At 43.8% G+C, this 16,270-nt stretch overlaps 6 protein-coding genes across 7 annotated transcripts in view; 2 read left to right on the forward strand and 4 right to left on the reverse strand.

Moving 5' to 3' along the window:
* The window catches only part of LOC119548709 (carbohydrate sulfotransferase 4), a 31,372-nt gene extending 26,750 nt beyond the window's left edge, over positions 1 to 4,622 (reverse strand). The window contains exon 1 of the mRNA XM_037856174.1: positions 3,455 to 4,622. Within this exon, the coding sequence (XP_037712102.1) occupies positions 3,455 to 4,389 (935 nt within the window). The 5' untranslated portion in view covers positions 4,390 to 4,622. The remainder of the gene's footprint in view (positions 1 to 3,454) is intronic.
* Positions 4,623 to 5,077: 455 nt separating this feature from the next.
* LOC119548711 (carbohydrate sulfotransferase 2) lies at positions 5,078 to 6,540 on the reverse strand. Its single transcript, XM_037856176.1, has 3 exons — positions 5,859 to 6,540; positions 5,628 to 5,804; positions 5,078 to 5,493 (listed from the first exon to the last, which is right to left on the reverse strand). Exons 1-3 carry the CDS (start codon positions 6,446 to 6,448, stop codon positions 5,163 to 5,165), a joined length of 1,098 nt encoding a protein of 365 aa, XP_037712104.1. The 5' UTR covers positions 6,449 to 6,540; the 3' UTR covers positions 5,078 to 5,162.
* Positions 6,541 to 6,585: 45 nt separating this feature from the next.
* LOC119548708 (coiled-coil domain-containing protein 102A) lies at positions 6,586 to 12,940 on the reverse strand. 2 transcript variants are annotated; one of them, XM_037856172.1, is made up of 9 exons: positions 12,648 to 12,940; positions 12,524 to 12,594; positions 12,422 to 12,461; positions 11,814 to 12,334; positions 11,554 to 11,757; positions 11,161 to 11,497; positions 8,666 to 8,832; positions 7,907 to 8,531; positions 6,586 to 7,564 (listed from the first exon to the last, which is right to left on the reverse strand). In XM_037856172.1, exons 1-9 carry the CDS (start codon positions 12,792 to 12,794, stop codon positions 7,556 to 7,558), a joined length of 2,121 nt encoding a protein of 706 aa, XP_037712100.1. In that variant the 5' UTR covers positions 12,795 to 12,940; the 3' UTR covers positions 6,586 to 7,555. The 2 variants fall into 2 exon arrangements, with proteins under 2 accessions (XP_037712100.1, XP_037712101.1); XM_037856173.1 differs by lacking the exon at positions 7,907 to 8,531 and having other exon boundaries at positions 12,648 to 12,939.
* LOC119548710 (glutaryl-CoA dehydrogenase, mitochondrial) lies at positions 9,563 to 11,039 on the forward strand. Its single transcript, XM_037856175.1, has 2 exons — positions 9,563 to 10,101; positions 10,157 to 11,039. Exons 1-2 carry the CDS (start codon positions 9,636 to 9,638, stop codon positions 10,948 to 10,950), a joined length of 1,260 nt encoding a protein of 419 aa, XP_037712103.1. The 5' UTR covers positions 9,563 to 9,635; the 3' UTR covers positions 10,951 to 11,039.
* A 543-nt stretch (positions 12,941 to 13,483) lies between the features above and the next one.
* LOC119548463 (PHD finger-like domain-containing protein 5A) lies at positions 13,484 to 14,203 on the forward strand. The gene is made up of 4 exons (XM_037855731.1): positions 13,484 to 13,623; positions 13,702 to 13,892; positions 13,950 to 14,035; positions 14,118 to 14,203. The coding sequence occupies exons 1-4, from the start codon at positions 13,572 to 13,574 to the stop codon at positions 14,122 to 14,124; spliced, it is 336 nt and encodes a 111-aa protein (XP_037711659.1). The 5' UTR covers positions 13,484 to 13,571; the 3' UTR covers positions 14,125 to 14,203.
* LOC119548462 (coatomer subunit epsilon) lies at positions 14,144 to 15,232 on the reverse strand. Its single transcript, XM_037855730.1, has one exon. It carries the CDS (start codon positions 15,145 to 15,147, stop codon positions 14,227 to 14,229), a length of 921 nt encoding a protein of 306 aa, XP_037711658.1. The 5' UTR covers positions 15,148 to 15,232; the 3' UTR covers positions 14,144 to 14,226.
* Between the last annotated feature and the right edge of the window lie 1,038 nt (positions 15,233 to 16,270).

Raw genomic sequence — 16,270 nt, forward strand, 5'->3', positions numbered from 1 at the left:
AAACATGGCTTTTTGCCCCACAATCCGCGCACTGACCCAAATTGTGGCTAAGTGTGTGCCACGGGGAAGTTGCCTGGGATGATGTTGGCCCGCAGAAAACATAAATCCAAGTGCTGGCCAGCGTTTCCGGAATTCTGATGCATTTCACTGGGGCCAGCGGGGCAAGACTTGGCGTTAATAGAGTGTGAAAGAATTTTTACTGCAATCCGCGAAGTGGAATACAAACAACTGAGTGGAAGATGAAACTTAAGTGCCCTTAGCAAAACCTAATTTCATGAAGTAATTTCCCATTTAGAATGGAGCTTAAAATAACAGTACAAATTTAATATCATGCAATTAGAAATATATAGTGAAAAAAGTTAAAATTCATGGAATTACGGCGAATCAGACTAGAAGTATTATATAGAAAATGTTAGTATGGTATTTACCAATTACTTAAAGAAGTCATTTTCAAAAGCTAAATTTAGAATATTCCCAACATCAACAGCATTGAATAACTATTCAATATAAGCAGTAAAATAAACCATACAAAGCAAACATAAATTTATTCATTATTATTCATTTATTAATTCATAATAGGGTATCAAAAAAATATTCGATTATGATATTTTGCATTACTCAACAAACTCCATTTAAGAAGCCAAAAAAAGGTTGGAATATACATAACAAACATAGAAAAACGATAAGGGGCACAATTTTAAGTAAGAAGAAAATAACAACACAATAATATAGGGAAACAAAAAAAATTTTTGATTGTTATAATACATATGAAATATAGAAACACAACATGGAAAGCGTAGAAAAACGATAAGAGGCACAATTCCAAGAATAAAGAAAATAACAATGAAAAATATAGGGCAACAAACTGATTTTTTATATATTATGATGCATATAAAATACTCAAAAAATTCCACTTGAAAAGCTAAAAAAAGTTAGGATATACCCAACAATAAAAGCCTAGAAAAAGATAAGAAGCACAACTGAACTAAGAAAACAAAGATAGCAGGCCGAAAGAGAAATTCCGCAAGCTATAAACAAGAGTTGGTTAATATACTGGTCCAACTTCCGGGTGGCTGTCTACAAGAGAGTCTAAACTTAGTACGTTCAGCTCATGATTTAGTGTGTTAATTGTCAGTCTTTTTTTTCTGCAGGAACCACCAGTGGGGAGGAGTGGAAAATTACGAAGCAGACCGCTTCAATGTCAGTAAATATCTATTAAAAGACATTACACATTTCTTTTGACATTTATACGCCACAAGGAAAATGCTATAAATGACATTTTCCACTCAGCAATTTTATCTCTATCAATTCGTTTATTTATTTAACTGAAATCTGTGCACAAATGTCATTTTCGTTCCCATTGATTGAAGTTGTTTTTGGGAATCTTTTGCATAACATTGACACAACTGAGCCAACACAAAAGCCGAATCTAATACACATCCACAATGTCCTTTCCAGGGAGGAGTGATCGGGGCAGGAGCGGTTCCAAATGTAATCCAAGCCACAAAAGCAAGTGGATGGGAGGTGGGGTTGGGCCAAGGAACCAGAACCCCACATCAATCAAATACATTTTCGTTTTCTGTTTACTTTCTGCTGGCTTGTTTAGCTAGAGATTGCTATACACTAATTTTATCGATTTCTACTGTTGTTGGCCGGCTTACATTTTAAATGGGAAATTATGTAAATGAAACTTTTGTTTGCGGCATTTGGGGAATGCCTTAAAAAGATTCGATTTTGATTGTATTGCCAGAGGATTTACGCTGATAAAAAAGAGTTTTCACACACACGAAAGATAATACCTTCAAACTGATTCTAAAGAATGTTGTTCAGGTGATAAAAATAACTTTCGATTCTCGGAAAACTATAGGCAATGAACTTCAGAGGTCTAATCAATACGTTATCAAGGAAATCAGTAACTTTTTAAAACTACATAAGTACATTCCAAATGAGTGTAAACTTATTATACACTGTAAGCCTACTGAAATGGGATTTCTTATCTGCATTTGAAACTTAAAGCACAATCAAATACAGGGCAATTCAAAAGTAAATTTAAGTGGAAGTGGAAGCTAAATCGGTTGAGCTTCAGTAGTATCGCGGTTCCGCTGATAACGCAATCTACGACAAGAATCCGTTGCTCAACAGCTCTAACAATAATACAACCTTCCGATTTTCCATAACCTTTCCAGGGTGTACACATATTTATATATCATTATCTTGTTTAAAAAGTTCGGAAACCCCAACAAGTAATTATCGTAATAAACAATAACGACAATGTCTTGATGTTTGGTAATAAAATCAGCGATTTGACAGAGCGTTAAAATTCTATCGATTGGCAAATAAAGTAAAGGAAAAAGAACAGCTAATTATCAAAACACTTCTTTTAAATGTAAACTATTCGAGATTGATTACTTTGATACAAATCAAGATAAAGCACCAAGGCTTTAATATTTTCTTAATAACATTTTGAGTATGCATAGCTCATGTGATAGGCTCAATAAGTGGTTCACCCTAGGAAGTTAATGTGGCAAAACTAGGAAAATAATACAGCATGTATTCCTCAAAACTTATCACAAAACAGGGCCTTGGCCTGCTCTCAGATAAAGTGTATAGAAAGAGTAAAATTGAGAAATTGTTGGGGCAATTGAATGAATGAATGACTGACGGACTCTGGGTGGGGAAACTTTAACAAGGCGTTAACCGTTTATGCGATAAACATGCGAACCTAAAGACTTTTTTTTCTGCCACATCAATGCAGTAAAGTAATTACTTTGAATTTGTATTTTATTGTTGCCCTTACTTTGATCATTTTTTAAGAGCGGATGTCGTAGATCTTTAAAAGTTTATTTAGTGTCACTTTAACCAGACTTTATGAAAATATGATAAGAATAGACTATTATACATTTTTGTGTTGCTTCTTGTAAGAGAGATATATTTTCTTGTAAATAAAAAAATTCGTAACTGCTGCTTTATTTATCAAACAAATATTTTTTTGTATAATCGAAATAAATACAAAACAAATTTTTAAAAACAAAGCAATTGATTTTGTTAATCATATCTTTGGTATAATAGTTATTGCTAAATATAAGCAATATTTAAATGCAAATTCTTTTTACGGTACATAAATGGCTAATAGAACTGATCGAATTGACTACACTCATTTCAACAAAGACTGTAAGTAAACATTAGGTTTTTTGCAGAAGGTTTTGTATTTGCATAATATTTTAGGAAACAAATCTGTTTGTGCGGAGAGCCACAATATTAAATGAATTCAGCCAATGGATCAGCTTAAATGTGTTTAGTTTATGTGCAATCCAGCAAATCCATTGACTTGCGTGCAAACAAAAGAGCACATAGGCAAATATTTTTCCGGTTAGCGTTTGCCCACAGGCCCCCGCATAACAACACTCCTGCTGCGATGCTTTCACTTTCTCCCCGGATATGTGAGCCCACTCACCTTTGGTCCTCCAGCAGTTTTTCGGCCTGGGCGAGTCGCAGGCGGACGGTCTTCATGCTTTGGATGGGAAAGAGGCGACAGAAGCGCGTGAGGAACGCCGGCCGCCAGCAGAAGCGCGGAAACTCCCTGCAGACGTCCCACAGGCGGGTGTTGTGCTCGAACAGATAGGTGTGTGTCTTGCCAAAGTTCAGGTAGTCTATCATGTCCGAGTAGTCGCAGTTGAGCAGGTTCTTCAGGTTCTGCACGGCCAGCTCCTGATCATCGGGATCGCGGATCTGCTTGATGCCGAAGTCGAGCAGCGGCTCGTAGTGGTAAAAGTTGCCGGGAATGGAGTTCAGGATGTCGCCCAGAAAGGTGGAGCCGGAGCGCCACGAGGTGACCACCACACTGCGCACCGGGGTGCCGTTCGTCTCCGGCGTCATGTCCGCCAGTCGCTCGGCACCGCCGCGCGGATACTCGAAGTTCTCCATTTCGGCCAGGATGCGCGACCGTTGAGCCGACAGGACATCCACTATAGTAGCTGTCAGGTTGTAGACGATTGTGGACTGCTGCTGCTGCAATTGCTGCTGGAAGCGATCGTAGAAGGCGCTGCGCGACAGCGAATTGGAGGGACCTCCATCCACGGACGCGCCCAATCCGCCGCCACCCTGATCCCGGCCATTCGCCTGGTTAAACGGGGTGGTCAGCGGACGGTGTTGCGTGGTGGCGATCAGCAGCAGGATGCACAAACTGCTCACGCCGCAGATGCCGATCAGATTGGCCCTGCGCGACATCCGGCTGCGTCGCCGCTTCCCGTTCAAGCTGAGGCGCTGCTTAGCGCGTGTCCTGCCGGGATCGACGTTCGACGGGTCCTGCTGGCCGAGCAGGGAGCACGCCTCCAGGTCCGGACTCAGTTCCAGGTGCTCCTCCGAGTTCTCCGTGTTCTCCGTGCTCATTGGTCACTGGCTGATGGCTGGAGGCTGATATTTCTGGCTGCTTTCGCTGGCTTCTCCTGCTAAATCACTGATGGGCTCGCTCCCACTCGCACATAGTTATCGCCGCGCCCTCAACTCGAGCGCATTGCAGATCGCTGCGGAAGTCGCGTCGTAGTTTTATCTTTGTTTTCCCCCCGAGGTTTTATCTGGATTTTCCGCGACGCGAACCGATGCGAGCAAAACGATTGACAACAACAAAGTGACCGTTGGTGGTAGGTGGAAACATACCACGGAAGGCGGTGGAAAAATATACCCTAAATATTCCATCAAGTCACGGTGCACAGTCGCAAGTCACGGTGGAGAACTTGGACAGAAACGTAGCCTGTACTCGAACCATTTCAGCCGCTTATGACATCTGCATAATAAAGGGGATTCCCGTCCAACCCGGGGAAAAAATAAGATTTCAATTTGCTCAGCTTGTAAATTATAGTTGTCATGATATTTGAGGTCGGCCAGAAAGATGTACATACTACTTGCACTGCCATATAAAACTTTAAATGCATTTTCTTAAAGCCAAGTTTTAAAATGGTGGTACATTCTAACGATTCGGCCTAAAAATTAAATTTAGAAGGCGCTAAAAAATATACATACATACGTGTGTATGTACTTTTGGAAGGTAATGCCCTCTTCAGGAGGTGTAGCCAAAAAATTATTTATGTACATGTTTATTTACCGATGGTTTAGTCTAGTACTGCCATTTTTACACCCCGCCACATTTATTGTGACCACAATGGCTAAGCCCTTCCCATGATTGGTTCAAAAGATTCCGGAGAAAAGTGTTCGAAGTCCTGAACTGCGCGATAGCCCCACAAGTCCATGGCCTCGCCACATACATCCTGCACAGTCTTTATATCGGCCACCTTCATTTTGCTCATCCACTCGTGGGCGGGCTGGTTCAAATACCTCCAACGAATGTCCCAACCCAAGGACTCGGCCCCATGACCACTGCGAGGATGCACCCCTCGAGAGCTGGTCTTGGGTCTCCTCAAAGGCAAGCCGTAGAAATCGAATACCAGCTTGATACTCTCCTCGGGCTGCAAAAGCAAGTCCTCATAGCGTATAATGCTGTGGGACATACGATATATATTAACTATAAATTAATAAAAGGGTGGGAGGACTATGTACATTGTACATAGGTAACAAAAAAATATAACACCTTAAGTAAAGGTAAAAAAAAATGTTGAGTCCAAATAACTCACCTGAATCGCTGTGGATAAGATTGTTGTAGCGTCTCAACCATCTGATGATCACTGACCATATCGTTGCAGAGGGTCTGCACATCGCAATCTTTTTCAATCGTGCACCATTTGTTGTTAATTCGGGAATACGTTGTTCCCCGAGGATCACGTACGATAAGCAGCATGCGCAAATTTAGACTAGGAAAATAATGTTATATATTGTTATAATAAGTAAGTCACAAAACCTCTCACCCTTCGCGTTCCAAGAGGGGGGCCAAGAATTTCAGACGCAAGTTGTAGACCGCCATGTTGATAAACGGATAGAGCTTGCAAATGGCGGCCATCGTCTCCGCATTCCAGCAGATCTCCTGACTGTACGTCTGACACATTTTCGCCTGGACTCCGTAGAAGCGGCGGAAGACAGTGGATCGTTTTCCCCAGAGGATCATATCCGCAGACTTGTTGTAGTTGCAGTTATACAACGCCTCCAGCTCCTCCAAAGCTTGTTTATGATCCTGCTCTGCATCTAAGCGGCTCTCGTGGGCCATCAATGGGGCATAGTGTTGGTAGCAGCCAGGCTGGTGAGCCAGATTGTCCAGCAGGGTCAGGGCACCCGATCCCCGGAACGTGACCAGCATCGAGCGGATCGGTTGCCCACCGGTTTCCAGGGTGAAGTTGCTTAGGTCGCCAAGGTGACGCGTCTTTTGGGCCAATATTGTGCGCTGCAGGGTCACAGGATCCGGCATCATAATGGGCAGCAGGAAGAAGATGAACAGGACATAGGTCGCATAGACGGCAACGCAAACGCCGGTGAATTTTGTAGTACGCGAAACTTGAACCATTTTAATTTTATAATTTGTCCCAAACCCCACAATTCCAATTTTTATATTATTCTAAAAGTTTGTTGACTGTTTTGATCTGACAGAAAGTGCTTTGCTTCTACAAACAAAAGGCCAAAATTTTCAAATCCCAAAAATACTTTTATAATTGTATGTTAATCTTGTAACATGCTACCTTTATTGGCATATCATTCATATTTTATATACTTTTAATAGTTAATAATAAATGTTTATTTATTAATAACTAAAATACTAATATTGCTATGTTATAATACGTAAATATTTCGAATTTCGATTTGTTAATAGGTATATATCTTGTATAAGGTCCACTATGCTGCTGAAAATCGATAAACTTTTGAAAAAATAAAAGAGTTTCGGACTAGGCAACGGCAAAAATCTGTAAATTTTGAGTGATAACTACAAATATTGTAAAATATAAACTAATGCCGATTATTAGTTGACAGCATATATTAATCAATATCTATTAAATCTCGTGAAATTTCGTTAGATTTCTGGCACTAAATGCGTACGCCGCAAACATTGAACCTGTATTATACTTCAATACGTATATATGGTATATCTGTTATTAAGTCTGTTCATTTGTTAATCAAGGCAAGGGTTTCTGATGAGGATGAAGGCGTGTAAAGGAGATCTGATCCTTACAACCGTTGTGTCTGCGAGTTAAGCTCATATGGCCAGCAAAAGCAGTTTAAGAAGTTAACCTTAAATTACATGGAATATTATTGAAGATGTAAACTTATAATTGTACTCTGAACATAGCTTATTAATGATCTAATGATGGGAAATAGTCGCAAAAGTAAACATATCTTAGCTTATACATAAGTATTTGTAAAGGGATATATCATCCTGCGATAATTGTTATTCACTTATGAAAGAACTAAGGAACCAGTTGGCAGAGGCCCCAAGTATAAACTAGGAATGCGGCTTATATTTGGGGTTGTTGCTCTACCAACATTAAAGTACTTGCGCATACTTCCAAATTAATACTAAATGTGTAATACCATTACTGTCCCTCGAATGTCTTGGCTTATAACTTAATCGCTGTTACCCTCGGTCTCATCGTCCAGCAGCAAGCTAGTCGAGCCGTAGCTACGGAGTCTGAAATTGAAAATAAAAACAAATTAGAGTAGTAAGTTGCAAAAACACAGTCAATAACAAATGGCTAGTCAAGTAACGAAAATATAAAAGATTATATTAAGCCTAGAGGATCATATTTACTAGAATAAAAAAATGTATTACATTTTTTAAAAATTAGTTTTTAGTAATTAGATAAGATTAGGTTTAAGTAATCAAGAAAAGATTATGTTAGTATGTTGTTAATTCGAACTACAGATTTTTCTAAAATAAAATAATAAAAAATAAATAATAATTTTTGATTTTTGATTCGTTTTTGTTCATCTCACAACAATGATAACGATAATTCCACTTCTCCAATCTCACCTCATCGTCGGATACTTTGAGACCGTCTAGATTAATGCTGTTCCTGGCATAGCCCGCACCTGCCGATTGCTCCTTCTCGTATAGCTGCCGGTTCAGCTCATCCTTGCTGGAAGCGGAGCTGGTGCCTCCGTTGGTCATTCCCTTCAACGGCAGGGCGAGATTGGCCCGACTGGCATTGCTTCCAGCACTTCCATATCGCCCGTTTCCGGATCGTTGTCTTTGATGATGATGATGGTGTTGTCCATGGGGATTATCGAATTTCTGCTTGGCCCGCTCGAACTCCAGGTTCCGGGACTTTGACTCAAATATGTTCTCCTCGAGATGTGTGGGTTTGGCATCATAGAAGGCCGCTGCTGCCGCTGCCGCCGCCGCTGCAGATGCCGCTGCACTGCTCTGCTGCTGCTGGAGGAGCGTCCGCTCCGTGTGACTGGATCGCTTGACAGAAGCCGCATGATGAGCAGCTGCATCGCTGCCATTGTGGGAGCTCCGCAGACACGCCTGCGAGTCATCGAAGATCTGGCGAAGATCATTGATGTTCGGCAGACAATCGTTGGGCAGTTCCACGGCAATCTTGTTCCTCAACTGCACCCCGCCCATTCCCCGCAGCTGGGGACTCGGAGCACGTCTTGTTTCGGTGGGTTAAGAGGGGGTTAGGAGTTAGGTTGTTAGCCAAGCCAGCACCATTGAAAGGTTAGTTGTTATTAAAGTTAGTCAACTGGCTTATAGGTATGTAAAAGTAAATATTTTGGCTGGTCTTACCTATTCTGCAGGTGCTGTATCTGCACCTGTAGCCCCTCAGTCTGACCCACAAGTTCGTCGTTGGAGCGCTGCAACCTCCGCACTTGATTCACCGCCGAATCCAATTCGTCCTCAGCACCAGCTAATTCCCGTTTGAGCTCCTCCACACGCTGGCGAAGACGCTTAACCTGGCGGAAGGGGGTAATAAGTACAGATTTAAATATTTCAGAAACAGATTTAAATAGGTGGATAGTTAAATACGGTAAATATCACCATATCATATCATAATGTGATACAAATCTATAAATATACTTAAACAAATGCAGCCAAATTATGTTTTCTTCAATTAAAGATGATTTTACACATTAAAATTACTAGTTATATAAATTCCCTAGTGAGGGTTTTTTAAAATTATGCTTTTAAAATACTATTCGAAAGTTTTATATAAAACTCTATTTTTTTAATCAAATATTTTGAAATACATTCCAAATGCCTAACAAGCTTAAAAAATTAAATAAAGGAACTACTTTAAAAAAAAAGAACAGCGCTACCCCAGAAATCGTATGTACATACATACCTTTATCTAAAAAACATAAATCGTATCAAATGCAACGACAATACAGGGGCGTGTCTCTAGTTATCAAATCCAACTGATAAGTATATGACCCCCGCCAAGTTGTGATAACGCGGTGGGACTGGAAAAATTCCCTCCCATTCGCTTCACTCTTGGTTTCTATCGTCAAGTCAAAAATAAGTGCGATAATGCAAAAATTTAGAGCCCGCAGATTAAGATCGGGCATAACAACAATATTATTTGGTGGTAAACAAAGCGTGGTGAAGAGAAGAGAAGAGCCCGCGAGAAGAACGGGCAAAAGCTCTCGCTGTAGGCTAGAGCTTTCTTCATTCTCTCGCCGAACGTCGAATCGAGCAGCTGTTCTCTGGAGAACCGGCTGATTATTTCCAACCAAACACACAGAACAAAATAGAAATAATGATTGCGCAAAGTGTAATCAGCAAACTGAGGCCTTGTGCCCGCCGTTTGGCCAGCTCGAGCTCCAAAGCGGCAGCTCCCAAGTTCAACTGGCAGGATCCGCTGAATTTGGAGAGCCAGCTGACCGAGGAGGAGGTGGCCATTCGGGATGCGTTCCGGGGATACTGCCAGGCGGAATTGCTGCCGCGCGTCAAGTTGGCCAACCGTCTGGAGACGTTCGACAAGAAGATCATGGAGGAGATCGGCAGCCTGGGAGTCCTGGGCTGCACCATCAAGGGATATGGTTGTGCCGGGGTCTCCAGTGTCGCCTACGGATTGCTCACCCGCGAGGTGGAGCGCGTGGACTCCGCCTATCGATCCGCCGTAAGTGTTCAGAGCTCGCTGGCCATGGGCGCAATCTACGATTTCGGCTCCGAGGAGCAGAAGCAACGCTATCTGCCCAGCATGGCGGAGGGCAAGCTGATTGGTGAGTCCTAAATTAGAGAAATCCAGTTCCTGAACATTATCTTCTTTTTATCCAGGTGCCTTTGGCCTGACTGAACCCAACCACGGCAGTGATCCGGCTGGCATGGAGACCCGAGCCAAATACGACAGCAAGAGCAAGACATACATTCTAAACGGATCCAAGACCTGGATTACTAGTGCTCCCATTGCCGACGTCATAATTGTGTGGGCCAAATGCGAAGATGGCAAGGTTCGAGGCTTCCTGGTGGATCGCAAGATATCCGGCCAAGGCTTGGACACGCCCAAAATCGAGGGAAAGTTCTCGCTACGCGCTTCGCCCACAGGTATGATCTTGCTGGACGATGTCCGAGTGCCGGAGGAGCAGTTGCTGCCCAATGTGGTGGGCTTCACTGGACCTTTTACCTGCCTGAACAATGCCCGCTATGGAATCGCCTGGGGCGCCCTGGGAGCTGCCGAAACGTGTGTGGAGATTGCTCGTCAGTATACACTGGATCGCAAACAATTCGGTCGCCCCTTGGCTGCCAATCAGTTGATCCAGAAGAAGCTGGCCGATGCCACCACGGAGATTGCTCTGGGCCTGCAGGCCTGTCTGCATTTGGGTCGCCTCAAGGATCAGAAGCTGCACACGCCCGAGATGATTTCCCTCCTGAAGCGGAACAACACAGGCAAGTCCCTGGATATTGCGCGCCAAATGAGGGATATGTTGGGCGGAAATGGCATCAGCGATGAATATCATGTGATCAGGCATGTTATGAACTTGGAGTCGGTTAATACCTATGAGGGTACGCACGACATACACGCGCTGATCCTGGGACGAGCCATCACAGGAATCCCCGCATTCGCTAACTAATTCGCCTTTATGGAGGCTACTAAAGTACTGCATTTACTAAATTGTTTTATGTTCGACTGTCGATGTGAATAAATGTTAATCAAATCGAATTGGGCCAAGAAGGCTGCTTCATCTCCAAGTACTCACTTATTTTCCCTCGACTGATAAGCTGATATGTGTAATCTGATCCATATATCATCCGATAAGATTTTCGGGTGTGGATTTACTTACCTCCGCCTCGTACTGCTCGGCACGGCGCACGGCGTGTCCCAGCTCTGTGTTCGTTTCGGCCAGCAGCTTCTTTAGCTTGGCGTGCGACATCTTCACCTCGCTGATCTCCTTGTTGCGCTCGGACAGTTCCTGCTGCAGTGCTCGCACCTCCACGTCATTCGCCTGCATGGGTCGGCACTTGCGGTCGGATCGTTCTTGGTAATCCCGCAATTCGGCACGCAACTTCTTGTTATCCCGCTCCATGGCCAGTTTCTCGGACTCCAGGCGCTCGCGCTTGCCCCATTCGGATGCATTCTCCGCCTGAAGATGCTCCAGCTCAGTGCGAAGTTCCGTGAGGCTGAAATAATCCTATGATTAGCCTCTGACTAACATATAAGGAGCCTTCCTGCTTACCGACGCTCGAGATTCTCACGGGCGGCTATCTCCTCCTGCAGCGAGTTGTTAACGATGCGCATCTCAGCTCGATGTTGCTCCTGAAGAGTTAGTAGCTCTCGTACTGCCTCCTGTTTGGCCGAGCGCATCTCCTCCTGACGACCACGCACATCCTGGATCTCCAGCGTCAGCTTCTCAATGCTCTTGTGCAGCTCCAGCTTCTCACTACAAAAAAATCCCCATTTTAACAAATATTATTGTAGGTGGTATAGTTTACTTACTCCCTTTCCGCTTGAAGGGTTTTCTGTGCCTCGTCCAGGCGCAACTGCAGCATGGATATTTTCTGCAGCAAGTAGTCCTCGTCGAAGTCATCCTTGGACAACTGCTGAATCAGACGTTTCTCCTCGGCAGCCGCCGCCGCATCCAACTCGGACAGGTGCTTGGGCATGGCCCCCTTCAGAGCGAACTCCTCAATGTCCAGGTCCTTGACATCGTTGGGCAACTTGGTGACCAAGCCGTCCTCGCTATTTATATTCTTCAGGCCATCCGAGGAAATGTCTGGCGAGCAGTTGGCATCCCGTCCGTTGGCCTCCGCATCCTCGCTGGTGTCGGCTCGATGGAACTGGCCGGCGTGCTTCATCATCAGCGAGTGTACCTTCTCCATCTCCTTCTTCAGCTGCGTGATCTGCATCTCGAGATCGTTCTTCTCCCGCTTTAGCGAGTGGGCTTCCTTCATGGCGCCGTCCAGTTTGAGGCTCAGCTGCTTGGACTCCTCCCTGGCCTTGTTCCGCTCGTTGCGGACCTGTGAAAAGTGAGGAGTGAAAAGTTTTGTTATTGGATACCGGTGATATTGAACCAACTGGGAAGCCATGGCAACCGTGCTCCTTACCTTACTCCACTTCTCCCGCCAGTTGGCAGTGCAATCGGACCTGCGGATACGGAGAGTTGTAATTAGCAGACAGATTTAATCAGGATTAGCTTCTCCACCTACCACCACTTCATGGTCTTCTCCATTTGTGCCGCCCTGGCTCGAGCTTCGTGCAGTTCCCTTTGCCTCTGAGACTGGGGGAGAAAAAGTGGATTAATATCTGGGAATTCTGGATTGGCAGACCTACCTCCCGCGCCTCCCACTCCGTTTCCCCAAATCTGGCCGACATGGTGGTCCCAATGACGCCCACGCCGCCCACTTCATTGGCCATTGGTCGTCTACTGCCCACCGGTGCAGCGGTTGCACTTTGCGTCGTGGATGCAGCCTGTGACATCTCGCTGGTATCTTTTCTGGAGTCCTGGTTGTGGTCCTTCTTCCCTAGCAAAATGCCTAGCTGAATTGTTGCATTTCGGGCGTGTTTTTGCAGTTATTTAGAACAAAGCTCAAACCGAATACAGAAAATAAAAATGCAGTGCCATTCGCGTGGGAGCGCCAACAGCTGTTGTTGTTTACTAGTCGCTGTGAGTGGCCAACCTGCAACGACGAAGGGTTGCCAAATGCATTCAAAGTTACTTTCAGGTAATCGAAGTTATTTATTTGATTTCATAAAAGAAATAACTTAAAATTAAAATTAAATCATTAAAAATCCTTTATTTATAAATTTAAAATGTACTTTCTTTTTCGTTGCTGTTCAGTGTTTTTAAAATTAACAAAATAAAAACTTTTTTAGAAATTTATAGTGAAGAACTTTTCTTTTGTTACGTATTTTATTTATAATATTTTTATAAATATTTTGTGCTTAATTATTGCTATCAATTATAGTTGCAAGATTAAAAATGTATAAAATAAACATTAAAATAAATATACTATATAAGATTATTAGTACATATTAAAAAACATAAATATAAAAATGATTCAAGTTATTAAACAAACCCTTACCAAATCTCTTCTTTCTGATTTTAAAATTCATGGTCGTGACACAAGGGCTAAGGGTTCTACAGGAAGAGATAGTGGCATTTCGAAGTAACGCCAAAAGGTCACACTAGAAAAGCCGCAATTTTTTCGTGCAATTGTTCTTCTCTCTGTTTATCTATAAAAAACCCTTTTAAACATGGCCAAGCATCATCCTGATTTAATTTTCTGTCGCAAGCAACCAGGCGTGGGTGAGTTCTCAAAGGGAAACCATTCGAATACCTCGTAAATTCTATAACTTTCACACTTTCCCCCTACCCATGCGGCAGCCATTGGACGCCTGTGCGAGAAAGACGACGGAAAGTGCGTGATCTGCGACTCCTACGTGAGGCCCTGCACCCTGGTGCGAATCTGCGACGAGTGCAACTACGGATCCTACCAGGGGAGGTGCGTCATCTGCGGCGGACCCGGGGTGTCCGATGCCTACTACTGCAAGTCCTGCACCATCCAGGAAAAGGATGTAAGTTACTTCATTTCAAGATGAACCATTGTATTAATCTTTATTTTTGTTTTATAGCGCGATGGCTGCCCCAAGATCGTGAATCTGGGCAGCTCCAAGACTGATCTGTTCTACGAACGCAAGAAATACGGCTTCAAACAGAAGTGAGTAACCTAAAGAACCCTAGTATTATAAAATATAATCATCATTTCAATAATCCCTCTTATATCTTTTCTATCTTTGCAGCTACTGATGTGCTCTCCACTACCTCATACATTTCTAATAAATTTTTATTGTAGTTTAATACATAAACAGAAGGTTTTGATAAATGATTATTTGGAATATCTTCTTATGTCTACACGGCCAGCAGCTTCTCTCCGCCATCAAGGTCGTACTGCAGGCACAGGCGGTCGAACTCGGCCGACTTCTTGTCCAGATCGGTGACAAAGTCGCTCTTGGGATAGAACTGCCGCAATTGCTCCAGATTCCGGGTGACTGACTCCGCAGGCTTGGCCGTGAGGTGGGCCAGCACCATCAGGTTGATCAGGGTGTCGTAGTCGTTGTGCTTCTTCAACAGCGATTCGCGCAGCACAGAGTCGGCCTCCTCGTACCGCTCCAGACCCAAATGCACCACCGCCTGGCCGTTGAGCAGGGCCGGAGTGGGCTTGAACTTCTCGCAGAACTCCTGGTAGATGTGGAAGGCGTCTTGCATCTGCTCTGTGCCCTGGGCGAGGGCAACCCAGGCCTGGGCCAGCTGAGTCAGCGTGGCGTCGTCGCTGATCTCCTGCATCTTGGCCACCAACTGCTTGGCCAAATCGACGCGCTGCAGGCGCAGCAGGCACTGCACCGACAGAGCCATAGACTCCAGATTGGTGGAGCCGTGCAGGATCTTCAGGGCGTTCTCGAACTGCCCGTCGTGGCAGTAGACAATGGCGGTGGCGATATGCCAGATGTTCGTCTCGTCCTCATCCCCGGCCACCTTGTCCGTTAGCTTCTCAAGCAGCTCCTCCGTCCGCGAGGGTTGCTCGAAGGCTTCGTGCACCAGCCGCAGGGCCTGCAGCGGCGACGCACTGCCCTCCTTGATGTCCGAGGCCACTATGCGTCCGGAGTCGATGGCCAAGTAGGAGAGGTACATGTAGGACAACAACTCTGCTCCTGCGGTCCCTTGCTCGGGCAGCACAAAGTTGATTGAGCCCATGAAGTTGCCGATGTAGTACTCATTGCGGGCATCGAACAGCGACGAGTTGGTGTCCTCTTCATTCTGCTGACGGCTCATTTTGCTGATTATTTTTAGTTAGCTGAAGGAAACACAATTATTTTCGGCTGAGTTGGCCGTCGAGTTGTCAAAGTTGAGCTGTCTATCGATAGTACCGATAACGCGATATCGCCACAATTTCATTATGGGTATTCCCTACTGTGTACTCGAGTAAGTTAAAAGGGTATTCTGTAAACTATTAACACAAAACTGGCAATATATGCTATTAGTTTTTGATATTGTTAATATTTTAAAAAATATTTTTAATTCTTAGCTGACAATTTTCTTATCCTTCTTAAATAGGTAAATATTCCTAAAGGTATGCTACGGTTCTTGAAATTCAAAAACAAGGCTTAAGCGAAAATTCAGCTTATTCAAATCAACTTTTTGAACTGAATTTGCCACTCAACGTTGCACAACACTACAAACTGCACGTTCAAATTCAAATTTTAATTCAAAAACAAAAAAAAAGAAATTGAGTCTATTTAACGTATATAACTTAGACAAAAAAAACTGCAGCGCAGCAGCCAAAACGCCCCTCCGTAACTTTCGACTGCTTTGATCGGTCATCTCTATCTTTTCACTAAGTATGAAGTCGGAAATCCATTATTTCGAGTTCAAAAATTCCGGGTTGTTGACCAGGAAAAGTCTAGGGTGACCATGGTTTCCTGCCCCAGAGATGAGTTGGCAGGTCTCCGGCAATGTTCGCAGGTATATTAAAAGGAGTTGGCAGCACCTGACCGATTGCCCACATCGCTATCGATAACCTTAAGCAGCAACAGCAATTCATACCTTTGCTGCTAATGGCTGTGAGCGTCGAGCTCCTCCTCCATGTCCGCCACGTCAGCTCCATTCTGAAAACATATTTTTAAATTATTAAAAATGTTATCTGTGTTAATGAAGACTTACTTTTTTTAAAAGACTTAGGGCATTTGAACAATTTGCTGCACATTGCACACTCCTTTTTTTTACCCTCGACAAGGTGGCGCGTGAGGTTGCCTTTGTTGGTGGCCGTTTTTCCGCACCACCTGCAGAAGAAAACTGCCGAATTTTGAAGACCAAATTTGGCCCTCATCTCTTTGTCAATATCCCAGATGGTCATCCGATCTGTTGTGCATTTATAAGTTTTCTGGTACTAAATACC

This window comes from Drosophila subpulchrella, chromosome 2L, assembly GCF_014743375.2.
Source record: "Drosophila subpulchrella strain 33 F10 #4 breed RU33 chromosome 2L, RU_Dsub_v1.1 Primary Assembly, whole genome shotgun sequence".
NCBI lineage: Eukaryota > Metazoa > Arthropoda > Insecta > Diptera > Drosophilidae > Drosophila > Drosophila subpulchrella.

Coding starts and splice junctions, on each gene's coding strand:
- LOC119548711 (XM_037856176.1), bottom strand. CDS start 6,448: ATGGTTCAAGTTTCGCGTACTACAAAATTCACCGGCGTTTGCGTTGCC. Junction 5,805..5,858: donor CCCCTCTTGGAACGCGAAGG/GTGAGAGGTTTT, acceptor TTATTTTCCTAG/TCTAAATTTGCGCATGCTGC. Junction 5,494..5,627: donor TCTTATCCACAGCGATTCAG/GTGAGTTATTTG, acceptor TATGTCCCACAG/CATTATACGCTATGAGGACT.
- LOC119548710 (XM_037856175.1), top strand. CDS start 9,636: ATGATTGCGCAAAGTGTAATCAGCAAACTGAGGCCTTGTGCCCGCCGT. Junction 10,102..10,156: donor GGCGGAGGGCAAGCTGATTG/GTGAGTCCTAAA, acceptor CTTTTTATCCAG/GTGCCTTTGGCCTGACTGAA.
- LOC119548708 (XM_037856172.1), bottom strand. CDS start 12,794: ATGTCACAGGCTGCATCCACGACGCAAAGTGCAACCGCTGCACCGGTG. Junction 11,758..11,813: donor ACCCTTCAAGCGGAAAGGGA/GTAAGTAAACTA, acceptor ATTTTTTTGTAG/TGAGAAGCTGGAGCTGCACA. Junction 11,498..11,553: donor CGTGAGAATCTCGAGCGTCG/GTAAGCAGGAAG, acceptor GGATTATTTCAG/CCTCACGGAACTTCGCACTG.
- LOC119548463 (XM_037855731.1), top strand. CDS start 13,572: ATGGCCAAGCATCATCCTGATTTAATTTTCTGTCGCAAGCAACCAGGC. Junction 13,624..13,701: donor TCGCAAGCAACCAGGCGTGG/GTGAGTTCTCAA, acceptor CCCATGCGGCAG/CCATTGGACGCCTGTGCGAG. Junction 13,893..13,949: donor GCACCATCCAGGAAAAGGAT/GTAAGTTACTTC, acceptor TTTGTTTTATAG/CGCGATGGCTGCCCCAAGAT.
- LOC119548462 (XM_037855730.1), bottom strand. CDS start 15,147: ATGAGCCGTCAGCAGAATGAAGAGGACACCAACTCGTCGCTGTTCGAT.